At 43.2% G+C, this 18,980-nt stretch overlaps 1 protein-coding gene across 1 annotated transcript in view; it reads left to right on the top strand.

Moving 5' to 3' along the window:
- Positions 1–13,659: 13,659 nt before the first annotated feature.
- LOC145401037 (cytochrome P450 2L1-like) overlaps positions 13,660–18,980 on the top strand; it is a 79,120-nt gene continuing 73,799 nt past the window's right edge. The window contains exon 1 of the mRNA XM_080273414.1: positions 13,660–13,813. Within this exon, the coding sequence (XP_080129540.1) occupies positions 13,660–13,813 (154 nt within the window). The remainder of the gene's footprint in view (positions 13,814–18,980) is intronic.

The raw sequence follows: 18,980 nt of genomic DNA, 5'->3' as shown, positions 1-18,980 counted from the left end.
TTATTTCTGATTCTTCTCCGTTATTGCTTTCTTGTGTGTTATTCATGTAATTTATGTCGATATTAGAAAGATTACAGAAGCAGAAATAAGGATATTAATGGGTAGTTCGGAATATAAATTAAGGAACTGTTACTACTCAGCACTGAAGAAGGAAAGCTGACTGTTTTAAGCCAAGTTAGTGTAAAAAGAATATAGCAGAACGGCTGATATAATAACCCGTGTTCTAAGAGGCTTCGTTGCACCTCTTCTTTGACGATTTATTTAGCATATTGCACCTACAAATTCTATTGAATATTAGTTGTCACATTAAATCGATATCAATAACGCATAAGAGTATACTGAGATGTAAGACGGACAATACATTACTGAGAAAAAAGTGTTACGAAATCTCCAGGGCCAAATATCATACGGCCACGTATGCGAACTTGTGCCCTAAATATGCTCGTACTGATAAGATAACCTACAGTAGATATATGCAGAAACAGTATAGAATCACAAGGCCGAAGTCACCAATATAATCTTTTTGGTAAAATGAGTTTAAAATTTCCCTTATTTAAACACTACATATCTCCAACAAATATTTACTAATTTCAACAGATGAGGTATCTATGAAAATGGGTGGTAATGTACAGTCACTCATAAATGAAGTGGTACCGGTACCTCGCTAACCAACACCTCCGAGTTTCTTGAGGTAGCACTGTATTGTTGTTGTTGTAGGATATTTGGCCACCTCTTGTGGGACACGGGCAAACTAAGAGCCCGTCAGTGATAAGCAGAGAGTAAACAAGAGAGAAAGAGAGAGAGAAAAAAAAAAGGGGGGGGGTGAGTTGGACCTAGAATAATGACGGGGGGTGGATGTAGCAGTCAACAAGGAGGTGTACAATCCCGTAAAGTTTGGAGGAGCCTTTGAAAGGTTGCATTGCCAATGGCCCTAGTAGCATCGTACACATCATCGCCGGAGCGACAAAGCCCTCTCTAGGGGGCTCTCGAACAAAAGCAGTTGCAGGGCAGTCGAGAATGTAATGGCAGAGGGGTTCAGCAGACTGCTCATAGCAGTTGGGGCACAGTTCAGGGTCCAAGCTGGCAATCTGACAGAAGCATAGGTATCCCATGCATAAACGCTAGAGCCTGACTAAGAGATAATTGGGTAGGCATGGAGGGATCGAGATGGGGGAATATGATGTGGCCGCAGCATACCAAGTGGCTGAGCGTGAGCCATCAGCGACACATAGGCGATGGTCGTCCCTTGTAAGTTCTGTAATAGTGCCAGCCACAGCGGAGAGAACTCTGGAAGCACTGGGGCGAAGCGGAAACGTAACATCAGAGAGTGATGTAGCTGCACGTGCAGCAGCAGCAGCTAGTTCATTACCCCGCATCCCAAGATGCCCAGGTACCCAGTGAAAAATCACAGAGACACCCCGCTGCTGGATGAAGGAGGACACTGTAAATATGGCAGTAAGTAAGAACTGGTGGGCAACTAGAGAGAGAGATGCCAGGCATTGAAGGTAGGATAGGGAGTCAGTATGGAGAATGACATGTCTATGTCGATGGCTATAGGCATGGCGTAGGGCACCGAGAAGAGCCACTAGCTCCGCCTGAAAAGCGGAGACACCTGTGGTGATGCGCCAGGATTCAGTATGGTCTCCATAAGCAAAAGCAGCTCTTGCTGAACCATAGGACGAAACAGAGCCATCCGTGTAGTAGACTGACCCTATCTGAGGAGGTTTCTACTGAGACACTTCTGCCGAAGGATGGCCGGGATCGAGTGGCGAGGCTTCATGTCGGTGGGACTGATAACGGTGAAAGGGGGAGGCACCCAGGGTGCAGGAGGTTCATAGCCTGGACATACCAGCTCTGGATCTTGGCACACCTCTGGCGCCACACCTAACTTGTGAAAGAGAACCGGCATGGCTAAAGCCCAATCCCGATAGGGGGACGGGTCTGGGGGCCTGCTAGCCAGGCGTTTGAGCAGAATGGAGACATGTAGCGTCAGGTGAAGATTCACTAAACGAAGCGTTTCTGCCAGCGCACGCAGTGCAATCCAGTGAGCGAGTGATGGAAACCCACTCTCCATCCATAAATTGACCAGTCGGGTCCAGTGTGGAGCGCCCAGCATAACCCAAACGGCGTCATTTTGGAGTAAGCATTTCACGTGTCAGGCGAAAGTTAGCCTTGAATCAAAGTAGACCCCTAGATAGCTGTGCAGCTTGACAGGCTCGATGCAGTGGCCACCCAATGAGAGGGGACGTTTGGGAAGGTGGAGACCGAAAGGTAGGCACTTGGTCTTCTTGAGGTTGACTTTCAGCCCGAGTTCATTACACTTATTGTGCAATGTAGAAAGAGAGGTGGGTGCCTGGGTGAAGCAGTCCTTCCTCGAGAAGACCAGTGCCAGGTCGTCTGCGTAAACAAGCAGTGTCACGCCGGGTCCATAATCAACAGTTAGTCTCTTAACTAACATGTTGAATAATAGGGGGCTATGAACGCTCCCCTGGGGAGTGCCACTGGGATGATGATAGAAGGGAGAGAGTTGCCCCTGGAATCTAACCCCTGCTGTCCAGTGAAGAAAGAAGTCCCCCACACACGACAAGAGTCTACCTCCGACTCCCCTGTCGGCAAGGGCTGCCATGATGACAAGAGGGCTCGCCAGCTCGAAGGCCTTTTCGAGATCAAGGAAGACAGTCATCCCCCGTCCACCTCGAAGCTCCCCTAGGAAGGAAGCGAGGCAGTGAGATGCACTCCTGCCAGGATGGTATGCAAAACTCCTCGGGTGCAACAGTCCCAGATGCCAGGCAAGGCAAGCACGCATAACCCTCTCCGCTGTCTTAGCCACACAGCTAAGCAGCGAGATAGGGCGCATGGCGCCTGGATCATGAGGTTTGGGAATCGGGTGGATGACAGCTGTTAGCACCGTAACCTTTACAACTTCAGGTGATTCGAGTTGGGCTTTGAGATACAATGCCTGAGTGAAGCCAGACACGAATTTAGTTTTACTCCCAGATGAACCAATGTAGTAATACAGTGTGAAAAAATCCTCTTCATAATATTGATTTGTATATTAAATAATCGCATCAGTGCGAGCAGCAAACTCTATGACCTTAGTAGATAATCTAATGCTGAACACTCATACTGTAGCATCTATCTTTCACATTAAAACATGATGAGTGGGTGCGCAAAAACAATTGCGTTATCATATCTGCCAATGATTCACAACAATTCAAAGCACACAATTCAAAGCATTCTTTTGAAATGACTACTATAACATTCACCCTGTAGCCTAACCTGTGATGTTATGTATAAAAATTTAATGTCACATTACCGACTGGGAGTTGCCATGTCGGTATAAGTCCCGAAATACCAATAATTAATCATGTACTCACCCGCACATTATAAACATTTTGAGGTTAACAAAAAAGTGTCATTCACATGAGGCTGCTAAATTTTAAAGGCAGCATGTCTTCATGATGTGTACTTTCGAGGTAGGCTACAACATCATGGTAAAATAGGGACACCTCTTTGACATTATTGTGGTTTCATTGTTCTGACGAGATTTGTAAAATAACTCGAGGACCTCATCTGAAAACAAAAATGATGCATAATCTACATCCGGTTTTATGACGTATTACTGGTTAAATTATATTACCGTGGGAATGATACTATTATACCTAAGACAGCAGTTTACAGCTAAAATAAAGATGGAAGTTATACTTCTGTTAGGCTAAGAGTTGCATATCACTTCTGTAGGAACACTGCATTTCGTGCCTCATGAAATTTTCACAGAATATGAATTTCTTCATTATCGTTCTTTTATTGTTTCTTACGTTCACGGTTAGGTATTTCATGTTTCTCCGGAAAAATAATATGACACTGAAATGTGTAACTACACAAGTGTTAAGTTTTTGTGCAGTAAGTCTTAGATAATGCATCCTCTGAATATCTTTCACTGAATTTTAGCATTTCAGTTTTTGTGTCATAATGATCCTGCAATACAAGAAGAATTTTTAGAGTAGCTAGGTTATGTATAACTATCCGAGTTGAATTAGTCCGTAACTTCTTCACTGACGACCAGTTAGTTATAATTTATAAGAGCCATGTGTGCTTTCAGCTTTAATACTGCTCACCCTTGTGGAGTGGATGTGGAGAGGTTGCATTAAAACAACTAGGCAAAATTCAGAACAAAGCTATTAGAATTATTAATAACCCTGCTAGTACTAATAAACTACCTCCCCTACAAGTAAGAAGGAATGTTGACTCCCTTGCATTATTTTACAGATATTTCTATAGCAAATGCTCAAACGAAGTTGCATCCATTGTGCCACCTCTTCATGCCTTCCCTCGCGCTACACGGGCAGCTGGCAGCGCTCATGACTGGAATGTTACTCAGCCATACTGCAGAACTTCTGCCTATCAGAATTCTTTCATTCTCCGAACTGCATCTCTCTGGAACTCGCTTCCCCAGAGTTGTTTCCCTCCAACTTCAACCTACTGCTGTTCAAGTCTAACTGTTACAGATATTTTATGAACAGAGGACACCAGTAATCTGGTGCATGGATTTTTTTTATTCATTTGTTTTTCCTTCCTCTATTCTCTTATTGAAAAAGAAAAAAATGCTCCCTCTATCATCTCAGTCCCCGATTTTCATTGATTATTCATATCTTTCACAATAATCCTGTAATTTTTTTTTTGTCCGGTGGCAATCTCCGTTGTGGACTGTGATCTCAAAGCTTGAAGTTAGAGCTGAATTTGTCTGCCAAGATATGTATCCATATCAATAGTTTCTTATCTGGAGCCTACCATATCTCTCTGAGTGAGAGGATTTGTGAGTGCCAGAGTAAATGCAAGCTTTTCCACATCTCCACAATTTATGTGAGGGTGTATGGGGATGTGTCACTGCCCGTGCGAACTGTAGCCAGACAAAACTACTAGCTACATATGCGTGGGTTGAGATGTGTCAGTGCCAAAGCGAACGCTAGCCTGGCCACAACTCTACTACATTTGTGTGGGTTGAGGGCATGTCTCACTGCCAGAGCGATAGTTAGCCTGGCCACGTCTCTACCACATATCCATGGGTGAAGGGAAATGTCAGTGCTAAATCACATGCTAATCTGGCCATATTTCTGCCACATAAGCATAGATGAGGGAAAATGATAGTGCCTGATTTCTCATTTACCTGGCCATATCTCTGTCATATACAAGTACATGGCTTACCGTATTAGCGCCTTTACAAATTTCAGAAGGCTTAAACTCAAAAGGATGGATAACATATTCGTGTGCTGGTTCAGTTTGTCCCACATCCCCTTGTTGATCGTGTTTGGAGAAAATATGGCCGCACTCCGACAGAATGTTCGTCACGTCCTCTCTGATGCTTCATAACCGGAGCGCATTATTTATGGATGGAGAGAGGTGACGCGGTATTCTTGTGTGGTTAGGAAGCTTCTAACACCTCTTCCTTATGGTTTATTTCTGATTCTTCTCCGTTATTGCTTTCTTGTGTGTTATTCATGTAATCTATGTCGATATTAGAAAGATTACAGAAGCAGAAATAAGGATATTAATGGGTAGTTCGGAATATAAATTAAGGAACTGTTACTACTCAGCACTGAAGAAGGAAAGCTGACTGTTTTAAGCCAAGTTAGTGTAAAAAGAATATAGCAGAACGGCTGATATAATAACCCGTGTTCTAAGAGGCTTCGTTGCACCTCTTCTTTGACGATTTATTTAGCATATTGCACCTACAAATTCTATTGAATATTAGTTGTCACATTAAATCGATATCAATAACGCATAAGAGTATACTGAGATGTAAGACGGAGAATACATTACTGAGAAAAAAGTGTTACGAAATCTCCAGGGCCAAATATCATACGGCCACGTATGCGAACTTGTGCCCTAAATATGCTCGTACTGATAAGATAACCTACAGTAGATATATGCAGACACAGTATAGAATCACAAGGCCGAAGTCACCAATATAATCTTTTGGGTAAAACGAGTTTAAAATTTCCCTTATTTAAACACTACATATCTCCAACAAATATTTACTAATTTCAACAGATGAGGTATCTATGAAAATGGGTGGTAATGTACAGTCACTCATAAATGAAGTGGTACCGGTACCTCGCTAACCAACACCTCCGAGTTTCTTGAGGTAGCACTGTATTGTTGGTGTAGGATATTTGGCCACCTCTTGTGGGACACGGGAAACTAAGAGCCCGTCAGTGATAAGCAGAGAGTAAACAAGAGAGAAAGAGAGAGAGAAAAAAAAAGGGGGGGGGGGTGAGTTGGACCTAGAATAATGACGGGGGGTGGATGTAGCAGTCAACAAGGAGGTGTACAATCCCGTAAAGTTTGGAGGAGCCTTTGAAAGGTTGCATTGCCAATGGCCCTAGTAGCATCGTACACATCATCGCCGGAGCGACAAAGCCCTCTCTAGGGGGCTCTCGAACAAAAGCAGTTGCAGGGCAGTCGAGAGTGTAATGGCAGAGGGGTTCAGCAGACTGCTCATAGCAGTTGGGGCACAGTTCAGGGTCCAAGCTGGCAATCTGACAGAAGCATAGGTATCCCATGCATAAACGCTAGAGCCTGACTAAGAGATAATTGGGTAGGCATGGAGGGATCGAGATGGGGGAATATGATGTGGCCGCAGCATACCAAGTGGCTGAGCGTGAGCCATCAGCGACACATAGGCGATGGTCGTCCCTTGTAAGTTCTGTAATAGTGCCAGCCACAGCGGAGAGAACTCTGGAAGCACTGGGGCGAAGCGGAAACGTAACATCAGAGAGTGATGTAGCTGCACGTGCAGCAGCAGCAGCTAGTTCATTACCCCGCATCCCAAGATGCCCAGGTACCCAGTGAAAAATCACAGAGACACCCCGCTGCTGGATGAAGGAGGACACTGTAAATATGGCAGTAAGTAAGAACTGGTGGGCAACTAGAGAGAGAGATGCCAGGCATTGAAGGTAGGATAGGGAGTCAGTATGGAGAATGACATGTCTATGTCGATGGCTATAGGCATGGCGTAGGGCACCGAGAAGAGCCACTAGCTCCGCCTGAAAAGCGGAGACACCTGTGGTGATGCGCCAGGATTCAGTATGGTCTCCATAAGCAAAAGCAGCTCTTGCTGAACCATAGGACGAAACAGAGCCATCCGTGTAGTAGACTGCCCTATCAGAGGAGGTTTCTACTGAGACACTTCTGCCGAAGGATGGCCGGGATCGAGTGGCGAGGCTTCATGTCGGTGGGACTGATAACGGTGAAAGGGGGAGGCACCCAGGGTGCAGGAGGTTCATAGCCTGGACATACCAGCTCTGGATCTTGGCACACCTCTGGCGCCACACCTAACTTGTGAAAGAGAACCGGCATGGCTAAAGCCCAATCCCGATAGGGGGACGGGTCTGGGGGCCTGCTAGCCAGGCGTTTGAGCAGAATGGAGACATGTAGCGTCAGGTGAAGATTCACTAAACGAAGCGTTTCTGCCAGCGCACGCAGTGCAATCCAGTGAGCGAGTGATGGAAACCCACTCTCCATCCATAAATTGACCAGTCGGGTCCAGTGTGGAGCGCCCAGCATAACCCAAACGGCGTCATTTTGGAGTAAGCATTTCACGTGTCAGGCGAAAGTTAGCCTTGAATCAAAGTAGACCCCTAGATAGCTGTGCAGCTTGACAGGCTCGATGCAGTGGCCACCCAATGAGAGGGGACGTTTGGGAAGGTGGAGACCGAAAGGTAGGCACTTGGTCTTCTTGAGGTTGACTTTCAGCCCGAGTTCATTACACTTATTGTGCAATGTAGAAAGAGAGGTGGGTGCCTGGGTGAAGCAGTCCTTCCTCGAGAAGACCAGTGCCAGGTCGTCTGCGTAAACAAGCAGTGTCACGCCGGGTCCATAATCAACAGTTAGTCTCTTAACTAACATGTTGAATAATAGGGGGCTATGAACGCTCCCCTGGGGAGTGCCACTGGGATGATGATAGAAGGGAGAGAGTTGCCCCTGGAATCTAACCCCTGCTGTCCAGTGAAGAAAGAAGTCCCCCACACACGACAAGAGTCTACCTCCGACTCCTCTGTCGGCAAGGGCTGCCATGATGACAAGAGGGCTCGCCAGCTCGAAGGCCTTTTCGAGATCAAGGAAGACAGTCATCCCCCGTCCACCTCGAAGCTCCCCTAGGAAGGAAGCGAGGCAGTGAGATGCACTCCTGCCAGGATGGTATGCAAAACTCCTCGGGTGCAACAGTCCCAGATGCCAGGCAAGGCAAGCACGCATAACCCTCTCCGCTGTCTTAGCCACACAGCTAAGCAGCGAGATAGGGCGCATGGCGCCTGGATCATGAGGTTTGGGAATCGGGTGGATGACAGCTGTTAGCACCGTAACCTTTACAACTTCAGGTGATTCGAGTTGGGCTTTGAGATACAATGCCTGAGTGAAGCCAGACACGAATTTAGTTTTACTCCCAGATGAACCAATGTAGTAATACAGTGTGAAAAAATCCTCTTCATAATATTGATTTGTATATTAAATAATCGCATCAGTGCGAGCAGCAAACTCTATGACCTTAGTAGATAATCTAATGCTGAACACTCATACTGTAGCATCTATCTTTCACATTAAAACATGATGAGTGGGTGCGCAAAAACAATTGCGTTATCATATCTGCCAATGTTTCACAACAATTCAAAGCACACAATTCAAAGCATTCTTTTGAAATGACTACTATAACATTCACCCTGTAGCCTAACCTGTGATGTTATGTATAAAAATTTAATGTCACATTACCGACTGGGAGTTGCCATGTCGGTATAAGTCCCGGAAATACCAATAATTAATCATGTACTCACCCGCACATTATAAACATTTTGAGGTTAACAAAAAAGTGTCATTCACATGAGGCTGCTAAATTTTAAAGGCAGCATGTCTTCATGATGTGTACTTTCGAGGTAGGCTACAACATCATGGTAAAATAGGGACACCTGTTTGACATTATTGTGGTTTCATTGTTCTGACGAGATTTGTAAAATAACTCGAGGACCTCATCTGAAAACAAAAATGATGCATAATCTACATCCGGTTTTATGACGTATTACTGGTTAAATTATATTACCGTGGGAATGATACTATTATACCTAAGACAGCAGTTTACAGCTAAAATAAAGATGGAAGTTATACTTCTGTTCGGCTAGAGTTTGCATATCACTTCTGTAGGAACACTGCATTTCGTGCCTCATGAAATTTTCACAGAATATGAATTTCTTCGTTATCGTTCTTTTATTGTTTCTTACGTTCACGGTTAGGTATTTTATGTTTCTCTGGAAAAATAATATGACACTGAAATGTGTAACTACACAAGTGTTAAGTTTTTGTGCAGTAAGTCTTAGATAATGCATCCTCTGAATATCTTTCACTGAATTTTAGCATTTCAGTTTTTGTGTCATAATGATCCTGCAATATAGGAAGAATTTTTAGAGTAGCTAGGTTATGTATAACTATCCGAGTTGAATTAGTCCGTAACTTCTTCACTGACGACCAGTTAGTTATAATTTATAAGAGCCATGTGTGCTTTCAGCTTTAATACTGCTCACTCTTGTGGAGTGGATGTGGAGAGGTTGCATTAAAACAACTAGGCAAAATTCAGAACAAAGCTATTAGAATTATTAATAACCCTGCTAGTACTAATAAACTACCTCCCCTACAAGTAAGAAGGAATGTTGACTCCCTTGCATTATTTTGCAGATATTTCTATAGCAAATGCTCAAACGAAGTTGCATCCATTGTGCCACCTCTTCATGCCTTCCTTCGCGCTACACGGGCAGCTGGCAGCGCTCATCACTGGAATGTTACTCAGCCATACTGCAGAACTTCTGCCTATCAGAATTCTTTCATTCTCCGAACTGCATCTCTCTGGAACTCGCTTCCCCAGAGTTGTTTCCCTCCAACTTCAACCTACTGCTGTTCAAGTCTAACTGTTACAGATATTTTATGAACAGAGGACACCAGTAATCTGGTGCATGGATTTTTTTTATTCATTTGTTTTTCCTTCCTCTATTCTCTTATTGAAAAAGAAAAAAATGCTCCCTCTATCATCTCAGTCCCCGATTTTCATTGATTATTCATATCTTTCACAATAATCCTGTAATTTTTTTTTTGTCCGGTGGCAATCTCCGTTGTGGACTGTGATCTCAAAGCTTGAAGCTAGAGCTGAATTTGTCTGCCAAGATAAGTATCCATATCAATAGTTTCTTATCTGGAGCCTACCATATCTCTCTGAGTGAGAGGATTTGTGAGTGCCAGAGTAAATGCAAGCTTTTCCACATCTCCACAATTTATGTGAGGGTGTATGGGGATGTGTCACTGCCCGTGCGAACTGTAGCCAGACAAAACTACTAGCTACATATGCGTGGGTTGAGATGTGTCAGTGCCAAAGCGAACGCTAGCCTGGCCACAACTCTACTACATTTGTGTGGGTTGAGGGCATGTCTCACTGCCAGAGCGATAGTTAGCCTGGCCACGTCTCTACCACATATCCATGGGTGAAGGGACATGTCAGTGCTAAATCACATGCTAATCTGGCCATATTTCTGCCACATAAGCATAGATGAGGGAAAATGATAGTGCCTGATTTCTCCTTTACCTGGCCATATCTCTGTCATATACAAGTTCATGGCTTAGCGTAGTAGCGCCTTTACAAATTTCAGAAGGCTTAAACTCAAAAGGATGGATAACATATTCGTGTGCTGGTTCAGTTTGTCCCACATCCCCTTGTTGATCGTGTTTGGAGAAAATATGGCCGCACTCCGATAGAATGTTCGTCACGTCCTGTCTGATGCTTCATAACCGGAGCGCATTATTTATGGATGGAGAGAGGTGACGCGGTATTCTTGTGTGGTTAGGAAGCTTCTAACACCTCTTCCTTACTGGTTTATTTCTGATTCTTCTCCGTTATTGCTTTCTTGTGTGTTATTCATGTAATCTATGTCGATATTAGAAAGATTACAGAAGCAGAAATAAGGATATTAATGGGTAGTTCGGAATATAAATTAGGGAAGAGGTTAACCTACTGGTACTACTCAGCACTGAAGAAGGAAAGCTGACTGTTTTATGCCAAGTTAGTGTAAAAACAATATAGCAGAACGGCTGATATAATAACCCGTGTTCTAAGAGGCTTCGTTGCACCTCTTCTTTGACGATTTATTTAGTATATTACACCTACAAATTCTATTGAATATTAGTTGTCACATTAAATCGACATCAATAACGCATAAGAGTATACTGAGATGTAAGATGGAGAATACATTACTGAGAAAAAAGTGTTACGAAATCTCCAAGGCCAAATATCATACGGCCACGTATGCGAACTTGTGCCCTAAATATGCTCGTACTGATAAGATAACCTACAGTAGTGATATGCAGACACAGTATAGAATCACAAGGCCGAAGTCACCAATATAATCTTTTTGGTAAAATGAGTTTAAAATTTCCCTTATTTAAACACTGCATATCTCCAACAAATATTCATTAATTTCAACAGATGAGGTATCTATGAAAATGGGTGGTAATGTACAGTCACTCATAAATGAAGTGGTACCGGTACCTCGCTAACCAACACCTCCGAGTTTCTTGAGGTAGCACTGTATTGTTGTTGGTGTTGGATATTTGGCCACCTCTTGTGGGACACGGGCAAACTAAGAGCCCGTCAGTGATAAGCAGAGAGTAAACAAGAGAGAGAGAGAGAGAAAAAAAAAAGGGGGGGGTGAGTTGGGCCTAGAATAATGACGGGGGGTGGATGTAGCAGTCAACGAGGAGGAGGATAATCCCGTAAAGTTTGGAGAAGCCTTTGAAAGGTTGCATTGCCAATGGCCCTAGTAGCATCGTACACATCATCGCTGGAGCGACAAAGCCCTCTCTAGGGGGCTCTCGAACAAAAGCAGTTGCAGGGCAGTCGAGAGTGTAATGGCAGAGGGGTTCAGCAGACTGCTCATAGCAGTTGGGGCACAGTTCAGGGTCCAAGCTGACAATCTGACAGAAGCATAGGTATCCCATGCATAAACGCTGGAGCCTGACTAAGAGATAATTGGGTAGGCCTGGAGGGATCGAGATGGGGGAATATGATGTGGCCGCAGCATACCAAGTGGCTGAGCGTGAGCCATCAGCGACACATAGGCGATGGTCGTCCCTTGTAAGTTCTGTAATAGTGCCAGGCACAGCGGAGAGAACTCTGGAAGCACTGGGGCAAAGCGGAAACGTAACATCAGAGAGTGATGTAGCTGCACGTGCAGCAGCAGCAGCTAGTTCATTACCCCGCATCCCAAGATGCCCAGGTACCCAGTGAAAAATCACAGAGACACCCCGCTGCTGGATGAGGGAGGACACTGTAAGTATGGCAGTAAGTAAGAACTGGTGGGCAACTAGAGAGAGAGATGCCAGGCATTGAAGGGAGGATAGGGAGTCAGTATGGAGAATGACATGTCTATGTCGATGGCTATAGGCATGGCGTAGCGCACCGGGAAGAGCCACTAGCTCCGCCTGAAAGGCGGAGACACCTGTGGTGATGCGCCAGGATTCAGTATGGTCCACATAAGCAAAAGCAGCTCTCGCTGAACCATAGGACGAAACAGAGCCATCCGTGTAGTAGACTGCCCTATCAGAGGAGGTGTCTACTGAGACTCTTCTGCCGAAGGATGGCCGGGATCGAGTGGCGAGGCTTCATGTCGGTGGGACTGATAACGGTGAAAGGGGGAGGCACCCAGGGTGCAGGAGGTTCGTAGCCTGGACATACCAGCTCTGGCTCTTGGCACACCTCTGGCGCCACACGTAACTTGTGAAAGAGAACCGGCATGGCTAGATCCCAATCCCGAGAGGGGGACGGATCTGGGGGCCTGCTAGCCAGGCGTTTGAGCAGAATGGAGACATGTAGCGTCAGGTGAAGATTCACTAAACGAAGCGTTTCTGCCAGCGCACGCAGTGCAATCCAGTGAGCGAGTGATGGAAACCCACTCTCCATCCATAAATTGACCAGTTGGGTCCAGTGTGGACCGCCCAGCATAACCCAAACGGCGTCATTTTGGAGTAAGCATTTCACGTGTCAGGCGAAACTTAGCCATGAGTCAAAGTAGACCCCCAGATAGCTATGCAGCTTGACAGGCTCGATGCAGTGGCCACCCAATGAGAGGGGACGTTTGGGAAGGTGGAGACCGAAAGGTAGGCACTTGGTCTTCTTGAGGTTGACTTTCAGCCCGAGTTCATTACACTTATTGTGCAATGTAGAAAGAGAGGTGGGTGCCTGGGTGAAGCAGTCCTTCCTCGAGAAGACCAGTGCCAGGTCGTCTGCGTAAACAAGCAGTGTCACGCCGGGTCCATAATCAACAGTTAGTCTCTTGACCAACATGTTGAATAATAGGGGGCTATGAACGCTCCCCTGGGGAGTGCCACTGGGATGATGATAGAAGGGAGAGAGTTGCCCCTGGAATCTAACCCCTGCTGTCCAGTGAAGAAAGAAGTCCCCCACACACGACAAGAGTCTACCTCCGACTCCCCTGTCGGCAAGGCTGCCATGATGACAAGAGGGCTCGCCAGCTCGAAGGCCTTTTCGAGATCAAGGAAGACAGTCATCCCCCGTCCACCTCGAAGCTCCCCAAGGAAGGAAGCGCGGCAGTGAGATGCACTCCTGCCAGGATGGTAAGCAAAACTCCTCGGGTGCAACAGTCCCAGATGCCAGGCAAGGCAAGCACGCACAACCCTCTCTGCTGTCTTAGCCACACAGCTAAGCAGCGAGATAGGGCGCATGGCGCCTGGACCATGAGGTTTGGGAATCGGGTGGATGACAGCTGTTAGCACCGTAACCTTTACAACTTCAGGTGATTCGAGTAGGGCTTTGAGATACAATGCCTGAGTGAAGCCAGACACGAATTTAGTTTTACTCCCAGATGAACCAATGTAGTAATACAGTGTGAAAAAATGCTCTTCATAATATTGATTTGTATATTAAATAATCGCATTATAGTGCGAGCAGCAAACCCTATGACCTTAGTAGATAATCTAATGCTGAACACTCATACTGTAGCATCTATCTTTCACATTAAAACATGATGAGTGGGTGCGCAAAAACAATTGCGTTATCATATCTGCCAATGTTTCACAACAATTCAAAGCACACAATTCAAAGCATTCTTTTGAAATGACTACTATAACATTCACCCTGTAGCCTAACCTGTGATGTTATGTATAAAAATTTAATGTCACATTACCGACTGGGAGTTGCCATGTCGGTATAAGTCCCGGAAATACCAATAATTAATCATGTACTCACCCGCACATTATAAACATTTTGAGGTTAACAAAAAAGTGTCATTCACATGAGGCTGCTAAATTTTAAAGGCAGCATGTCTTCATGATGTGTACTTTCGAGGTAGGCTACAACATCATGGTAAAATAGGGACACCTCTTTGACATTATTGTGGTTTCATTGTTCTGACGAGATTTGTAAAATAACTCGAGGACCTCATCTGAAAACAAAAATGATGCATAATGTACATCCGGTTTTATGACGTATTACTGGTTAAATTATATTACCGTGGGAATGATACTATTATACCTAAGACAGCAGTTTACAGCTAAAATAAAGATGGAAGTTATACTTCTGTTAGGCTAAGAGTTGCATATCACTTCTGTAGGAACACTGCATTTCGTGCCTCATGAAATTTTCACAGAATATGAATTTCTTCATTATCGTTCTTTTATTGTTTCTTACGTTCACGGTTAGGTATTTCATGTTTCTCCGGAAAAATAATATGACACTGAAATGTGTAACTACACAAGTGTTAAGTTTTTGTGCAGTAAGTCTTAGATAATGCATCCTCTGAATATCTTTCACTGAATTTTAACATTTCAGTTTTTGTGTCATAATGATCCTGCAATACAAGAAGAATTTTTAGAGTAGCTAGGTTATGTATAACTATCCGAGTTGAATTAGTCCGTAACTTCTTCACTGACGAACAGTTAGTTATAATTTATAAGTGCCATGTGTGCTTTCAGCTTTAATACTGCTCACCCTTGTGGAGTGGATGTGGAGAGGTTGCATTAAAACAACTAGGCAAAATTCAGAACAAAGCTATTAGAATTATTAATAACCCTGCTATTACTAATAAACTACCTCCCCTACAAGTAAGAAGGAATGTTGACTCCCTTGCATTATTTTACAGATATTTCTATAGCAAATGCTCAAACGAAGTTGCATCCATTGTGCCACCTCTTCATGCCTTCCCTCGCGCTACACGGGCAGCTGGCAGCGCTCATGACTGGAATGTTACTCAGCCATACTGCAGAACTTCTGCCTATCAGAATTCTTTCATTCTCCGAACTGCATCTCTCTGGAACTCGCTTCCCCAGAGTTGTTTCCCTCCAACTTCAACCTACTGCTGTTCAAGTCTAACTGTTACAGATATTTTATGAACAGAGGACACCAGTAATCTGGTGCATGGATTTTTTTTATTCAATTGTTTTTCCTTCCTCTATTCTCTTATTGAAAAAGAAAAAATGCTCCCTCTATCATCTCAGTCCCCGATTTTCATTGATTATTCATATCTTTCACAATAATCCTGTAATTTTTTTTGTCCAGTGGCAATCTCCGTTGTGGACTGTGATCTCAAAGCTTGAAGCTAGAGCTGAGATTGTCTGCCAAGATACGTATCCATATCAATAGTTTCTTATCTGGAGCCTACCATATCTCTCTGAGTGAGAGGATTTGTGAGTGCCAGAGGAAATGCAAGCTTTTCCACATCTCCACAATTTATGTGTGGGTGTATGGGGATGTGTCACTGCCCGTGCGAACTGTAGCCAGACAAAACTACTAGCTACATATGCGTGGGTTGAGATGTGTCAGTGCCAAAGCGAACGCTAGCCTGGCCACAACTCTACTACATTTGTGTGGGTTGAGGGCATGTCTCACTGCCAGAGCGATAGTTAGCCTGGCCACGTCTCTACCACATATCCATGGGTGAAGGGACATGTCAGTGCTAAATCACATGCTAATCTGGCCATATTTCTACCACATAAGCATAGATGAGGGAAAATGATAGTGCCTGATTTCTCCTTTACCTGGCCATATTTCTGTCATATACAAGTTCATGGCTTACCGTAGTAGCGCCTTTACGAATTTCAGAAGGCTTAAACTCAAAAGGATGGATAACATATTCGTGTGCTGGTTCAGTTTGTCCCACATCCTACTTTTCGTGGAAATAGGATCATTAGGTTGCCCGTAAGTGTGCCTCTACGTGCGCGCACACACACACACACACACACACACACACACACACACACACACACACACACACAGAAAAGAGAGCAAATTAGAGTAAGAATGCGCACAGTCAGCTGATCGTTGTTTAGTCTACAATCTGCCCCAGGGAATGTAAGTACCACTTGCGTTTTTAGTACTGCAGCATGAACACATACTTTAGTAAAGCAAATTTGGAAAAGAAAAGGGATAAAGGTAGAAAGTAGGACGATGCTTTCTACCAAGAACTGGTTGAAATGGAGACTCATAACAAACTGGTTGAGCGAGTACACAGGCTTGAGACTACTTTTCAAAATGAAATTGATGAAATTAAGAAACAGATGCACTTGCAAAAGGAAGAAATAGAAAAATTGGGAAAGGAAGTCAACAAGAAAGACATAACCATAGGAGAGCTAACAGCTGAAGTGGGTACACTTAGGAGAAAAATTAGTGAAATGGCAAGTACAGTAGTCAACCACGAGAGTATTATGGAAGAGTTTAAAAGTGATACAGAGACAATTAGGCAAGTAAGCAGTCTGGTAGATCAGAGCAGTGATATTGAGGAGAAGATAACACAGGTGAATATAGCTGTGCAAATGATGTGGAAACCACATATGCTGAAATGGTGAAAGTAAAGAAAGACTTAGAAACAAGGGTGGAAGAAAAAAGCATTAAAAAGGAAGTGAAAAGAATAATCCAAAACAATCCTAAGTTAGTCAGAGATTCAGTAGATATTAACAAATCTATAGTAATCACTGGTATAGAAGAGGAAGAAGTAAAAAACAAGATCTCAAGAGACAAAAAGGAGATGGCAAATGTAATGGGCATATTGAAAAAAGTATCAGAGGAAATCTGCAGTAAAGACATAGAGGAGCACAAAAGGTTAGGGAAATACGAGAGATGTAAATCAAGACCCCTAAAGGTAACCTTCCAGAGTGTAGACACCGTGGAGGAGATACTAAAAAATGCAAAGAATCTTATGGAAAAAGAGGAGTTCGAAAATGTATGGATAAAAAGATGCCTAACACAAGAGGAACTGGAATTACTGAAAGAGAAGAGGGAGGAAGCAAAAAAAAAAAAAAAATGAGGAAAGATCAAAGAAGGAGAAGAACACATTTTTTATACTAAGTAATTGGATTGCAGGTACGAAAGTGGTACATAAACAGGAGGGAATAAAAAGGAGGAAAGTAGTAGAACCAAATCATGACAAGTATATAAACAAGATGATTAAGATGATGTACTCAAATGTGGATGGAATGGTACCTAAATTATTAGAGATGAATGATTATGTCAGAGAAAATGATCCACATATAATATACTTAACTGAAACAAAGTTAACACCAAGGATATCGAATGACATCCTAAACTTAGAGGAATATAACATATGGAGAAGAGATAGGAACTTAAAAAAAGGAGGAGGAATTATAATATTAACTAAGAAAAATCTAAAAGTAAAAAAAATAGAATTAGATATACCCTCACAAGTAGAACTGATTGCAGTAGAGATAAATACATCTGAAGGGAAAGTAATTGTAGCCAATTTGTACATGCCACCCAGATCAAACACATGGGAAAGAGACGAATATGAGGAGCTGGCGGAGAGTGCAATTCAGAGTTTAAGAGCATTACTACATAAAATGGAAGAAAAATCAAAAAGAATTATACTAACTGGAGATTTAATATAAACATAAATTGGAATACTCTAGATATAATAAGCTAAGAAAGCTGTTGGGACCAAAAGCTCCTGGATCTTGTGCAAGAGTTTTTCCTAACGCAACATGTAAGGGAAAGCACCAGAAAAAGAGGACTCGATGTACCCTTAATGCTAGATCTCATATTTACTAGGCAAGAAAACGATATTGACAATTTACTATATCACCCTCCATTCGGCATAAGCAACCATGCAGTACTAAATCGCAACTTCAGGATTGCATATGACATAGATAACAGCAATGAAAGTTACAAAAAGAGCCTAAACTATAAAAAGGGAAAGTATCATGACCTAAAGAAGTTCTTCTTAGAAATTGCTTGGGAAAAGGAGCTTAGAGGACAAGATTTAAATGCTATATATGAAAAATTCTGTGAACTTTATGAAATAGGAGTCCAGAAGTACATCCCACAGCGCAAAGAAGCAGAAAAGAAAAGAAAAAAATGGTTCAATACGGAATGTAAAAAATCAAAAGAAAAAAGAGATTTCTTGTGGAATAGATACAGAAGACACAATAGTGAAAGGGGATATAATAATCACAAACAGGCAAGAAACGATTATACAAGAATAAGGGGGGAGGCCCATAAACAGTTTGAGGAGGATATCGTAAATAAAAGTGGTGATCAACCGAAGCTATTTTACAGCTACATCAGAAGCAAAACCAAAGTAAAAGATAAAATACAATCCATTACGGACGAGGGAGTCACCTATACACAAGAGAAGGATATTTGTGAAGCACTAAATAAGAATTTCCAATCAGTTTTTACAGAGGAAAAAAATTTTGAGAGGGATTATGTGGAACATGCATGCCCACACATACTACCAGATATACAAACATCAGAAAAAGAAATACAGGAGGAGCTAAGTAAATTAGACAAAGGAAAAGCAAATGGTCCTGATGAAATTTCATGTTGGGTGCTATGTGAATGTGCAAAGGAGTTAAGTAAACCAATTTTTTTAATTTTCAAGAAATCCTTGAGTCAAGGTAAACTAACTGATATCTGGAAGAAAGCA

This window comes from Coenobita brevimanus, chromosome 54 (genome assembly GCF_032717465.1).
Source record: "Coenobita brevimanus isolate Jiangsu-jjx chromosome 54, ASM3271746v2, whole genome shotgun sequence".
In the NCBI taxonomy this organism is placed as follows: Eukaryota; Metazoa; Arthropoda; class Malacostraca; order Decapoda; family Coenobitidae; genus Coenobita; species Coenobita brevimanus.
This window is presented reverse-complemented; position numbering and strand designations above follow the sequence as displayed.